This window comes from Diabrotica virgifera, chromosome 6 (assembly GCF_917563875.1).
Source record: "Diabrotica virgifera virgifera chromosome 6, PGI_DIABVI_V3a".
NCBI lineage: Eukaryota > Metazoa > Arthropoda > Insecta > Coleoptera > Chrysomelidae > Diabrotica > Diabrotica virgifera.
Window position 1 is genome coordinate 232,358,788 of NC_065448.1, and position 14,766 is coordinate 232,373,553.

The 14,766-nt window shown below is 32.0% G+C and overlaps 1 protein-coding gene and 1 long non-coding RNA gene across 5 annotated transcripts in view; both read right to left on the reverse strand.

The window, feature by feature from the left end:
• The window catches only part of LOC126886785 (juvenile hormone esterase-like), a 113,839-nt gene extending 110,028 nt beyond the window's left edge, over positions 1-3,811 (reverse strand). For all 4 annotated transcript variants that reach the window (XM_050653825.1, XM_050653826.1, XM_050653823.1 and 1 more), the window contains exons 1-2: positions 3,655-3,811; positions 3,434-3,583 (exon numbers count right to left, since the gene is read on the reverse strand). In XM_050653825.1, the coding sequence (XP_050509782.1) occupies positions 3,434-3,583; positions 3,655-3,699 (195 nt within the window). In that variant the 5' untranslated portion in view covers positions 3,700-3,811. The remainder of the gene's footprint in view (positions 1-3,433; positions 3,584-3,654) is intronic.
• A 7,117-nt stretch (positions 3,812-10,928) lies between these two features.
• LOC126885915 (uncharacterized) lies at positions 10,929-13,124 on the reverse strand. Its single transcript, XR_007698493.1, has 3 exons — positions 12,845-13,124; positions 12,052-12,209; positions 10,929-11,109 (listed from the first exon to the last, which is right to left on the reverse strand). It is a non-coding gene; the product is annotated as an uncharacterized LOC126885915 (long non-coding RNA).
• Between the last annotated feature and the right edge of the window lie 1,642 nt (positions 13,125-14,766).

Genomic DNA, 14,766 nt, shown 5'->3' on the forward strand with positions numbered 1-14,766 from the left:
ACAATTTGCTAAACTGATTTATAAATTTTCTTAAATTATTGCATATATTTTTTTCTTGTTTTTTGAGCTGCGATATATGGGAGTTATACTATTGTACTATCTTATATATTAGTTAGTTAACTGGATTACCAGTACTAACGTAGGCACTTTTCCATATAATTGTGTGAAGTGCCCTCACTTGTTTAAAATAAACTGTGATTCTTGTCTACGAGGTATAAGGTACATCCCTTGATTACTTCTTGATATTACTTTCACTTTTTAAACACTTTTATAACTGTTTTAATTACATCAATTTAAATTTTACCGCGCTGCACTGCAGTTGTCAGTCACTCTTTGTTATAATTTTTTAAAGGTTGCCTGCCTCTTGGCGAGATGTCAGTTTACACCTGATAATTCAAACTCCATTTTCTTTTGTGTGTCGGTTGGGCTAGGATGACCTGCTGGTAACTATTTGACCTTAAATTTTTAAAGTTGCATATTAGCATTCTACTCATTTAATGATGTTACCTAAAGTTAAAATGAAGTATGCTTAAATACTACTAAGTTTTTGGAAGTGAATCTGGTTTTTTCTTGGTTCATTCTTGACTTCAAAAAAAGCAAGCCGGCTTTTTTCCACTTGTTTTTTATATATGACTGTTACCACATGGTCTTGTCTTTGGCTGTACTAAAGTTTTTTAAATATTAACTATACACTTAAATGTTATATACTTTTACATTACGTTGGTTCATGGATAAGGTTTTTTTTACTATGTACATCTTATCGTTTGCTACATGTCTTTTTAAGGTAACGCTAGTGCTTGTTTACCTCTCTTTTGGATGTTGTCTCTTATACCCTCTTTTTGTAGATGAACTGATGATGTCTACTGAGCAGTAGACGAAACGTCTTCAATAAATAGATGAAGTAGCTGAATTCTTTGCCTCTTTTTTCACCCACTTGACCGATAAAACCCTACACTTACGAGTGCTCCTTTGTTATATATATATATATATATATATATATATATATATATATATATATATATATATATATATATATATAAATTGGAGTTCAAAACGTTCTCCGACGTTGTCCGATGCCTTGTTGCCAATATCTTCTATAATTGCAGTTTTCATCTTCTAATCCTCCTACACTCATTGATCGTCTTACTCCTTGTATCCATGTCGTTCTTGGCCTTCCTCTTTTCCTGTTTTCTGTAGGTATCCATTTCATAATTTCCTTTGGCAGTCTTTCCTCCCCCATTCTTTCAACATATCCGTACAACGTTAATTGTTTCTTCTCAATGCATTCTGCAACCGTTTCCTGTAAATTCATTCTTCGCTTTACTTCCTCATTTCTAACCCGGTCCAATTTCGATGTTCTACTTGCTCTTCTTAGGGCGTCCATCTCAGTAGCTTCTATTTTTCTTTTTTGGTGTTCCTTAGTTTTCCATGTTTCGGATCCGTATACCAGTGTGTATATCATGGTGTTGTATATTCTCATTTTTCTTTGTTTCCCTATCTCCGTACTCCACAAAACTCCGTTCAATGATTTAATTAATTTAATCACTAAGGGCCAATTTCTCATATCGAGTTCAACTCCAGTTTAACCTGAACTTCTAGTAAACGTCAGTTTAAAGTCAAAATCGTCTTTCTCAATTCGCACGTTCAACCGATGGCAGTTTAAACTTGAACGATGCTTGAACGGTGGAATTCGGCCGTTCAAAGATTTCAGAACTCAGTTCAGATGATTTCATGGACTACGCATGCGTTGTATTAACACGAAACGCTGTCATAATATAAATATAGCCTATTTTATTACATTAAGCCTAACGATAAACGATAACATTATTTTTGTTTTTATAATATTTATTTATAATTATTAAAATGACTATTTGACTATAAATACTTAAATTTAACTTTATTCAAAAACAGCATAAAAAAGGTAGTTCAAAATGGCGACAGTTTTTTACCTTTTGCCATCTATTGGCATTTCTCGAAAGCTGTAGAACGAGCGCTGACATGAACGTGCGATGAGAAATGCATTCCAAACAAAATCGAAGATCACCGTTGAACCTGGTTCAACTGAACCATAGATTACCGCAGGTATGAGACATCGACCCTAAGTGTCAGAAATACTTGAAAATTAAAGACAAAGAGTTATGCGATAAAATAACCGTTGACCTACCCAAAACGGACGCATATGACCGGTACTAGAATTTTGCAACTAAAAGATGAACGTACCAGTTTTCGTTTTTCTAAATAGTTATTTTTTGGAAATTTGTTTTCAAATTCAACAAACGAAAAATTTTCAAGAAGATTTTTATAGAAAAGGTGCATCCTACCGCACCCTGTATTTGCTAATACCACGGATAAGACTGATGAATATATGGCGAATCCGATATTTTGGTCTGTGAAAATTTATCTATTTGAAAATAGCTGTTTGTCTGCGCAAAGTGCTCCATGATATATGTGATATATTTAGTTTGGTTTTTTGTTAACGTATTATTTCCTCTAACTTGAGTATGCTTTTGAGCGGCCGTGGAGTAACGGCAATACCGCTGGCCTCATACGCCAGTGCACGTGGGTTCGAGCCCTGCCAAAGACAAACCATTTTCATTTCCAATAATGACACGAGCCGTCTCACCGTGCCTCGGAGAGCACGTTAAGCCGTCGGTCCCCCTGGGCTAGTGTACATCGGCACTAGTTACTTGAAACAGGGCTAAAGATGTAAATGGCGCCGGAACTGTCCGAAAGGATCTCCCCGGCAAAAATGCCATACGATATTATTATTATATTATTATTATTATTGCTTGAGTATTATTATTTTTAAAGTTCTCTCCAATGGCTTGTTCATTGGTGAGAAGACTGGTGATATCGAAGCTGACTAGAATATTGTTGGACTTGTAACTCATTTTTGTGTGCTAAAGGTTCCATTATTTATTATGTCTAGGAGAAACTTTGACAGTCTGCTGTAAGAATTTGCTATTGCAAATTGGTCTGACGGGTACATTATTTCCGTTATGAATTTTTGTGACTCCTTATAGGAGAGGTGTTCTGCTCTGGTGTGGTATCAGTGTTTTTTTTGTAATCTCTCAGGTATTTCGTAAATTTTTGCAGTGTTTTATGTATTTTGTTTTCCAGTGATTTGATTGGATATTTTTTTACCTAAATGTATTTTAGTTTTTAATATAGTTAGGTACTCAATAACCCTGTGTCTTGATTAACTGATTAATCTTTAATTAAAATAATATCTAATTATTTATGTTTATGAGTTTAGATATTCTTATGTTCAAAATTCTAGATGAAAGTCTAATGAAAGTTTACCATTTTCCACTGAATATGTAGTGAATGTTCTTCAGATAACAGGTAAATCAAACAATAGATTTTTTAAATCTATAGATCTAGAATCTAGATTTTTTAAATTGATTGTTCTGCTTTATCTGCCAAAACTTACCTTAAATCTTAATTCTCCTGTTGGTGGTGCTGCAAACGGTACACCCAAAAATGCATAATACGTGAGGTCTATAGTAACAGGTGGTGTTACAGTAATTCCGCGAATCTGTCCATTTGGCAGTGTAACTATTAGGTCGTCATCGCAATACACCTGTACAGTCAAGCAAAATAATTATAAATATAAAATATATAGATTATATTAAATATAAATATATGACTTACTTTGAATATAAAATGCACTAATAGAAAAAACGCAAATTTTAACATTTTATGAATAACAAAATAACCGTTCTCTAGAATCTATATTGCATCATAGAATAAATTATTTGTAGTGGAATTTTATATATTATGATAAGGTAATCAGAAAATCAGTAAGTACCTTAAAAGTGATAATATGCATTGCATTTTTTTTGTTAAGCTTCTGATATTGATTATTTAAAAAATATGTACAAAATTGAATTTTAGTTTGTTGCTGTACCACAAAAATAACGCTTACATTCTCTTTTTGGAAAAAATCTGTTTTTACGTACAATCTAGAAGATTTGTGTCATTATGTTGATGGGTTTGCTACACATGTTTCTTCATTAAGTAGGATGAAAGCAGTTTCTTTGATTATTTTCTTTTGGTGGGCTAATTCATCAAAATTATTGGTGCCACTCACAGATACATTATACGTTAGCTTTGATTGGGTATTCGAATGACATGTCAAAAATTATCCAATATGGCTGGTGTGGTTAAATCATGGTTAAAGAATGTGTCATCATTTTTATTATTATGGTTATGGTTGTTAAGTTGTTTTTTAAAAGTTGTGAGAACAGAGACAAAAATGAGTTTATTGTTGGACTTTTTAAATAGTTTTTATATATACTTATTTTTGGACTCACTAATATAGAAAAAAGGAATGTGTGTGTACTTTCTACGCACGTTAGAAGGTATACTTCTATTAAAATTGTGTATAGTCCAGAAAGCAACTGCGCATCCGCTAGGAAAAATATTCTAATTCGGATTTTTTGCACAATCTTACTCAAAAAGGACTCCTTTTAACAAATTTTCATGTTGCCAGAACCAAAAGGTGGTCAAAAAATTTTTAAACCTTTTTTTTTGTTTGTTTTTTCCTAAAATTATTATTTTTGCATGAAAAAATTTTTTTTTTGGGTTTTTTGGATCATTCCAAACAGAAAAGGTCTTTAGGGAATTTTCTCTAAAAATGATAGTTTTTGCGAAATCGGCCATATTTAACCCTCAAAAACTATGTGAAAAACTGAAAATTTGAATGTTCCCAAAGCAGGTTGATATTCTTTAAACATTGATTGATGAAATCCCGAAGAGTTTTTTGCAATACAATATTCAAAACTCCTTTGTTTTTTAATTGCTAATCAAGCGTGCGCGACACTATTTTCCACCGACTGTATGATGCAAATGAAAGGAATAAATTCGTTATTTCGTAAACGGGCGACTTTAAGGATAAATCTCGAAACAGGTCGATTTTTATTTTTAAGTTATGATATTGTGGCATATATGGTATAATAGTGACGTCATCCGTCGGGGCGTGAAGACGTAATCGATGATTTTTTTAAATGAGAATAGGGGTCGTGTGGTAGCTCATTTGAAATGTTCTTCAATTCTCTATTAAGTAATGTAAACATTTACATAATTATTTATACAGGGTGTTCAAAATTTTTTTATTAAATTAAATTATTTGACAAAAAAAGAAGTAGAAGGACACCCTGTATAAATAATTATGTAAATGTTTATATTACTGAATAGATAATTGAAGAACCTTTCAAATGAGCTAGCACACGACCCCTATTCTTATTTAAAAAATCATCGATTACGTCATCACGTCCAGATAGATGACGTGACTAGTATACCATATATGCCACAATATCATAGCTTGAAAATAAAAATCGACCTGTTTCGGGATTTTTCCTTAAAGTTGCCGGTTTACGAAATAACGAATTTATTCCTTTCATTTGCACCATACTGTCGGTGGAAAATAGTGTCGCGCACGCTTGATTAGCAATTAAAAAACAAAGGAGTTTTGAATATTATATTGCAAAAAACCCTTCGGGATTTCGTCAATCAATGTTTAAAGAATATCTATTTACCTTAGCAACATTCAAATTTTCAGTTTTTTACATAGTTTTTGAGGGTAAAAATGGCCGATTTCGCAATTATTCAATTTTTAATCGCTTATTTGTCAAAAACTATCATTTTTAGAGAAAAGTCACTAAATACCTTTTATGTTTGGAATGATCCAAAAAACCTAAAAAAAACTTTTTTCCATGCAAAAAAAATAATTTTAGGAAAAAAACAAAAAAAAAAACCTTTAAAAAGTTTTGACCACCTTTTGGTTATGGCAACATGCAAATTTGTTAAAAGGAGTCCTTTTTGAGTAAGATTGTGCAAAAAATCCGAATTAGAATATTTTTCCTAGCGGATGCGCAGTGGCTTTCTGGACTAGTAAAAAATCTGACGATTTTTAGATTTTCTACAATTCCTCAAGGGAAAAACATTTTCTGGAACGCTCCAGTTCGTGAAAAAATTACGGATTAACAATATTTACCAAGAATTCACTATTTTTAATTATTTTAAAATGTGACTAAAATACAAAGGCTATAGTGGATAGCCTATGAAAAATTTTATTTTAAATTTTTTGTCGAAAAACGACGTTTTTTAGAGTTTATACGATTTCTGACGAGAAAACCAATTGCGGGGACGACGCTTCAGTTCATAAAAAATGACGTATTAACGTTATTTTTAAGTGTTGTTTAAAATTAAAATTATTAAAATATACAGTGTGTGGATCATAGTATTAGAGCCACCTAATAAACTTCAATGTTTTAGAGGAAGGGTATACAGGGTGAGTCATGAGGAGCTGTACATACTCCTACCTTGTGTAGAGGCTCCTATGGGGAATAACAAATGACCATCAAAAAGTGTCTGCTCCCATTGTTTTTTAATATACAGGACGAGTTTCGCATTTTGAAAGAAAATTTTTATTCGTCATAATTTTTGAACGGTCAGATCGATGTGTCTCTTATTTTGGTCAATAGTTACACTATTACCACCTAATCAACTGATTTATTCAAACTAGAAAAAATCAGGTCCGGCTTTAAAAAATTAGTTCGTTTGGGTCTATAAGAGGTACGAGTATGTACAGTTCCTCATGACTCACCCTGTATAATTGAGCTGTATCATATATTAATTAATTTGTTTCCATTTGGCTGTCTTGTTACACTTTATGAAAGTGCAATAAATAGTCTGACAATAGTGGCAACATGCATGTGTGGCAATGCGTGACTCAGATGCCATTCCTTGTCAGTGCTGCTCAGCCTAGCTTGCAACTCGTGTGCCTATTATTTTGTATTCTTGGTGTTTAGAGTTATAATAAACTTTGTGAGTTTTCATTGCTCTCTAGTGATATTCTGACAGTCCTATACTATATTTTGTGAATTTAGTAAAAATTGCGCGTTCGTTACAATAGGTGTACCAGAACATCATGGGAAATCCAAAGACATCTCACCAAGGAAAATAGCAGAAATAAAAACTTTAATACTCAATACTAATCACTCCAACAGAAACATAGTTTCCCTTTCTAAAGTTCAAAGGCAACGTGGACCGTATAAAGAAAAAACGTACATACCAATATTAAACAAAATAAAATTTTCTGGGTTGGCTCTAATAATATGATCACCCACTGTACTTGTTTCGTTGAAATCATAAAAATAGAAGTATAACTTCTTACGTGCGTACATAGTACACACACTCTTTTTTATGTCTGTTTCTTTCATGACTTGCATTTTTTCATTGTACTCTATACTCAGGGTGTAAAGCTAGTTCTCATATGTAGTAGCCTACTATAAGTGCACCCTGCCACCCTGCGTAATGTTAAATGGACTATCTTAATAGGCAGCCAGATAATCGCTGTGTCTAGGTACACGCCAACGTGTACGCAAATAAAAAAGTTAGGTACACGCGAATTAAACTTCATCAAGCCAGTGACGTCATTATTTAGCGTGCGCAGTGACTGTATATTTTGGTACACGCTATTTTGATGTTTAGTTTATTTGTTTGATAGAAAAATATTTGTTATTAAGCGAAGGGGGAGGGAAGCGGAACTATTCAGATGTTTCAAACTTAATTGTAATAAATCAATGTGTATAGTATAAAAGTATATTATATTCAGGTTAGCAAAATAAATATTTAGTTGATATGACATGTACATACAAAATACTGTTAAAATAATTTTTATACGTAAGTTAATGCTACCAGTTTATAAACCAATGCTGTTGTGTTTATTTATATTTATACAGGGAGTTGAACTTGTTACGATTTTCATAGAAAATTGGTTATAACTTTGTAAATACTCTATATAATATAATGAACCTTTATATTTTTGTGATGGTGACGTTAAGAAGATTTCGAACATAAAATAAAATATAGAGTGTTCGATTTAAATAAACATAAATTTCTTTCCCTGTAACATTCTAACTAATTTTGTAATATGAAGCTCAAAGTTTGCTACAATTTTTAATACTAACTTTTATTGCTATATATTACTTTAGCGGATCTACTGAGCTTTATCACACTAATCAATCGCCCTGTATATTTTATCTTAATACTTCTGCTACCCTTAATCACGAATTTTTGTTTCTTATCTTTTTCATAATGTTTTAAAATTTTGTTAAACTCATTAAAAGAACTAAATAATTGTCCTCACTCGACACTCACACTTAAAAACAAAAACTAAACAAATAAAAAATAAGAAATCTCTTTACTAATCAGTATTAAAATGTAAACACAACGCGATTAGACAAATTCTAACCTTCACTCTGACATAGTATTTGCTGACACTTCACTCAAGTTAGCGTGTATGCAAAAAACCAGTAAAAGTGCTCGCTAAATAGTGACGTCCCTGACTTAATGACGTTTCGCGTGTACAAAACTTTTTTACACAGCGCCAGATAATTTAAAATATCTGGATCTTCTGACAATAACACATCACGAAAATTAGATACACCTCCAACCAATAATTTAAATGGACCTTCTCGAGGACTAATCAATAAAATAACTCGGAGCAAGCATCCAAATTGGCCATCTAAATATAGTAGAAGGTATTAGTAGAAATATGTGTGAGTACTCCCAAAAGGTTCTCACCGAAAATGATATTAACGGGGTCGCAATTCAGGAAACTCATGTAGAAAACAAATTAATTCTGTAGAAAACAAAGCAAATTCTTGATGGAACAATAATTTATTATTCTTCTTTGAGTACCATTCCCAAATTTTAGATCAGGGTAGCTTCCATGACAATTTGCCGATATCGTTCTCGATCTTGCGTGGCATGTATATAACAATTCATTTGCTGATAGGCCAGTTCATCTTTCCGTCCACTTTTTCCATTGATCCTTCCGTTAGTTAAGTGTTCTCTTTTTATCATCTCAATCAAGTCACCTTAGCCTTGACCTATTCTGTTTAAGACTTCTATGTTTGAAATGCGTTGAACCCATGAGATTTTAAGCATTCTACGGTATCTCGAAGAAGAAGAATTCATGACTATGATTTATTGGGTGCAACTTGCCATCCAGCTTATTGGGTAGGCAACATATGTCCGAAACAAAATAGAAGATTCCCACATAACGTATGTTCTACGACAGAAATAACATCCATGCTATGCTCTTACCATACAAATTGGCGAAATTACTCTCAGTAAACATTTACCTACAAACCCCCGGCAATTCTGTGACCTCCGCTCACAACATGTTCTTTACGTCCGTCCACACCCCCAGTTTATGTTGGAGATTTTAACCGTCACCACGAACTCTGGAAGTGTAGACAATGAGATCAGAGGGAATGGCGAGGCTTTTCAAACACTTACATATTTAGTGTTTGACTCAAAAAATTAGGGAACTTTTCGATCTGCGATAAAGGAACTTTTCAATATCTAGGATATTGAAACTGTTGGATATTGATAACTTTTCAGGATCTAGGTGGTCCTAACGGGACCAGAGCACAGCCAAAATTACTCTTCAAGTATTTTTTCTTCTCTGGGTAATATTAAAATAAGAGTAATATCATCATCATAAAGCATTACAATTTCTAGGTGTTAAAGTTAATGCCGCGGCGTTCAAAATCTTATTCTTGGATAAAGTGGATTACTCCTCCAGGTCATTTATAACTTTCTGTCATGACTCTTTACCGTTCTTCTTGCTCTCATGACCCTTTACCATTTTTTCCTGTTCTTGCGCTGAAGTTTCCAGCCTTTAACATTCAATGCTTTGATACCTTGTTCTACATTATCCAGCCATCTTCTTCTAGGCCTTACTCTGCACCTGGACGAAAGTGGTGTTCAGTGAGTTTCCCTTCTCAACATATGAGTGTGGGCGTCTCTGTATAATTATGTCCTGTTCATTCTTAGCGAAGAGATTTTATGTAACTGACTGTATTTTCTCCCTTTAATTCGTTTTCAATTTAGGCATTTGTCTTAATTCTTATTTCTCCCTCTCTTGTTATATTGTGGCCCAGTATCATTCTCATTATTTTTCTTTCAAATTTCAGAAGGCTATATTACTCTTTAATGTTACCTAATTGTTGTTGTTTTCATTCCATATGTGACAACAGGTCTTATTTAGGTCCTGTATACAGTTTGTCTAATTTACTTACCGTTGCACGTCATTATCTATGTCAGAGATTTAAGTTGACATTGTTGCCAAAGTATAAAAAAATCCTGAATCCATTTTAAATCAAATAGATCACATAATTATTGCAAACTTGGATTATACAACAAAACAAATTAATATTTAATGTAAATAATAAAAACATTAGAAATAGAAAACTAGAATTAAGTTCCCTAATAACACAAAACATTCCATGAATGTTCCTAGAATGTACACACAGGACATTGAAAACATTCCTGGAATGTCCCCAAATGCACACGAATGTCCCTGGAAAGTACCAGGAAAGTGCTGTGTCAGCATTTTAAATATTCTTAGAATGTTCTGTTGGAACATTCCATGAATGTCTACGAATGTTCTTTGGACATTCACAGTCTATTTTTTAGACTGAATGTCTTGTTGGAACATTCCATGAATGTTCTTTGGACATTCACAGTATATTTTTAGACTGAATGTCTTGTTAGAACATTCCATGAATGTCTACGAACGTTCTTTGAACATTCACAGTATATTTTTTAGACATTCACTGAAATATATCGTCAGTAATGTGACAATACCTCCTATATGTTTTTTTATGAGGTTTGCAGGAGACGAAAAACATTTTTTAAGGTCACTTTCTGGTTTCGTACGTATTCTGACTTTTTTTGTAGTAAATAGATACCTAGTTGAATTTACTGCAAAACAAGTCAAAAAATATATGAAAACAGGAGGTGGCCGAAACAAGTTTTTAGTCTATCTTACAAATCTCTTGAAAAAAACAGATAGGAGGTACTGTCACATCACTGACGATATATGGCCATACCAAATAATACATCCTTGATAAATATAAACATTTTTATTGCAAAAAATCTTTACATACATTTTTTAATGTAATTTGCTGACATTCCTAAATATTATAAAAAAATGTGTTACATTTGCTTTGTAAACCTTTCTTTTGCTTTTCGTAACCACATATTCCGTTTCCTTTCTGGTTTTTTGTAGACCACTTCTCTCAGCTGATTCTAAAAGAAAATAAAATAAAAGGTAATTTTTCTATCCTTTACAATTAACAATCAGAAGAAATATTATTTACAGGTAATAATATGCATAAATAATAATAATAAAAAAATAAATATTAAATAATATTTAAATAAATAATAAATAATATTTAATAAATAAAATAATAATAATGAACATTTTGTATTTTGACAACGACATCCGATGTGGAAGTAGAAACCTTAATAAAATTATTTTTTCAAGTAAATTGTGGCTTATTTCCCCATTAGAATAATTAATTACAAAAAAGCCACAAAGAAATAGATTTTTCACAAACAAATAAGTATTTAGTATTCATTATATTTATTGTTTTTATTATTTACTTTAATGTCCTACTGGTACATTATTTGACAAATAATGACATTTCGAAGTCTGTTAAGTACGATATAACGCCCTTGGGCATTAAATTTAAATAACGACTTAGATACTGTCAAGTTGACAAATATCAACCTAAGTAAAACTATGGTTACCACAATTACGTTACTACTGTTACTGGTAAATGTACTTATTTAAAAACTAATCAATTCAAAATTCATTCAAATTTTTCGCATATAAAGAATAATTTAGTCATTCATTAAACGTTGAAGGCACCACAGGTATTATAATAATAACGCTTTCGGTCAACGTATATCCCTATAATACCCTTGGTACCTTAATAACTGTAACATAAGATTATACCTTAATTCTTGTTTTCGATTTCTGATGTTTTTATTTATTTACATTGAATATTAATCTGTTTTGTTGTATAATCTACTTCGCAATAATTATGTGATATATTTGACTTAAAATGAATTCAAAAATTTTTTGTAGTTGGGCAACAATGTCAACTTAGATCTCCGATGTAGATAATGAATTACAACAGTATCTATATTGTACGGACTGTATTATTAATTAGGTTATGCATATACCTGTGTGACATAAGCTATTGGAACAGCACAGTCTCTCAAACGAACAGATGAAAGTGAAGTTCTGTCAATATCTTTTTCTAAAAAGTGTTTTGAACATACTCCTCTATTAACAAATCTGATCTATACTTCATGTCTTCTTCGCAGGATCTTCTGGAAAGCTAAAAATACAAAATATATGCATTACTAAGCATTATTAACAAATTTTAGTTTTAAATAAAAAATATGATTAATGAACTCACAAAATTATTATAAAACAGCTTAGAAATTGTTTATTAGTATAGTCGGTTCCCCAAACTCAGACACAACTGGCTAGTGATTTTAGTAGGTAATTTTTTTTGTTTTTGGCCAATTTTGCCAAAATTACAGTAATTAGTACTGAGACTGAGTTTAGCAAATCGACTATAATATTCTGTGTATTCATTAGTTGGTACTGCATATTATAGTGTGTGGTCTACCATCCTATTTATAAACGCATACACTAGCAAAAACGCAAAAAGAATTATTTTAGTTTTACAAATCCTTTTGTTATTACCTATCTCTATTTACTATTTTAGTTAGGAATAAGCGAAGTTTGTGGCTTATTCACAATTATTATTAAAATAATAAATGGATATGACCAATTATTAACTTATAAAATAAAATAATAATTCTTCTGATTTATGCCTTTTATTCACTTTGTTATATCTACGTTACTTAAAAGATTTTTTATGAATAGTATTATTAGGGTATTAATAGTATTAATTTATTTTCTGAAATACAGGGCATGCTTTCGTTTACATATTTGCATACTAACCTTTTAATAGGGCTTTTCATTCACAGTCATTTGTTTTGAGCTTCTGTCATAATTGAAACGTTATTCCTGCAGATTTTTTTATCTACATTTGTTTCTGCTACTCCAACTGCGTTAAAAACAGGACACCATTTTATGCACTATGTTAATAATACTATTAAAGCTATTATAAAAGTATCCGAATTAAAAAAATATTCTTAAAAAGCACAAATAATACAAACAACTAAAAACAATCCACGGCAAGGCAAGGTCGCCAAGATGAAGATGCCAAGATGGCCGAAGCGAGGTCGTTGGTTGGTCGTTTTTAGTCACGTGATGCCCTCTCAAGCGCCATGCACAAAAATATATGCACGGCGAATTTGAAAATGAACGCAAAAGAAATAAATATAAATGCCTCTCTTGGGTTTTGCATAAGTTATAAGTATTTTTTTTATTAACAAAATCGCATTCCAAATTGAATATTCGCGAACAATAATTTTTATTACATTTGTATGTTTATAATCTTGGGAAACTCTTTAAATTTGACATATTATTGCACTGTAGGCCTAAAATGTGACTTAGTTTGTCTGGTATGTTATAAGTAATGTTGTATCTCTTACACATGTATTATTTCGCAACTTAAAATATAGGAACATTGGTAGTATGTTCACAGAATGTCTTATGGTAACATTCCAGGAATAATTTAAACAGATGTTCACCGAATGTTCCCTAAATGTCCAGGACATTCAAATATTGATAGAACTTTGGTAGTACATTCCTGGAATGTTGTGTGTTGTTAGGGTTATAATCTTACCTTGAAGGTAATAATAAAAACAATAAATATAATAAAACAAATACTTAGGGTAAAGAATAAAAACAAATCTAAAGTGTCAATACCGCAACTGTCAAATAAATGTTACCAATTTATGCCAAAATATCACCTTTGTTCGATTATAGTTACAGTGTGTTCCGAACAAATGTGCTTCATAAAAAAGCTTTATAATACATTTATACAAATTAAACGAAACATATTATTGTGTATTTCTTTAAGTTAACATTAATAGAAATCTTCAAATATTATTTCTACGCGTATATAATAAAATATGTCTAGTGGCTGTAATTCCAGTGTACTCGGCAAAGTGATTCTAAAAAAGAACACACCTACCGCCTAAATATTTCGTGTTGGTATTATGTGACGTTACGGGCTATGACGCGGATGACGTGCAACGGTAAGTAAATTAGATGGAGTATAGATTCATATTTATTCTCTTATAGGTCTGGATCCCGCGTATGAAAAAAAAGTTGATTAATAGCAAGCTGAAGATTTGTTAATAGCTTAAGGATGTCTAGTCGAAAAAACTTTGATATATGGGAACACTGGAACAGGGGAAGTTAATTGTGGAACCGGTTAAAAATTTGGAATGGTCAGGCCACGAAAACGGCACATGTATTTTGTCCGACAGAACAGACTTAAACTCTCCGAACAGAGATTAAACTCTCATGCAAAAATCAGACTGCTAATTACCACCAAACGGGCGTTTTAATGAGTGGAACATGTAGAATATGTCAAATGACAGGAATTATGACAGGTGATAAATAGCAGTCTGATTTTTGCATGAGAGTTTAATCTCTGTTTTCGTGGTCTGACCGTTCCAAATTTTTAACCTGTCCACAATTAAAACTGCCCCTGTTCCAGTGTTCCCATATATCAAAGTTTATCCGACTAGACACCCTTAAGCTATTAACAAATTTTCAGCTTGGTATTAATCAACTTTTTTTTCATACGCGGGATCCAGACCAATTATTTTGAGTCTGATTTCTCAGCACATTTCTATTCATTCCTTATTTCTTGCCTTTCCATAACGCTTTCCTTTGCTCTCTCCTTTCCGGTTTTCCTTATTTTTACTTCCAAGTAGCTAAAGGTAGATACAATTTCAAAATGGTTC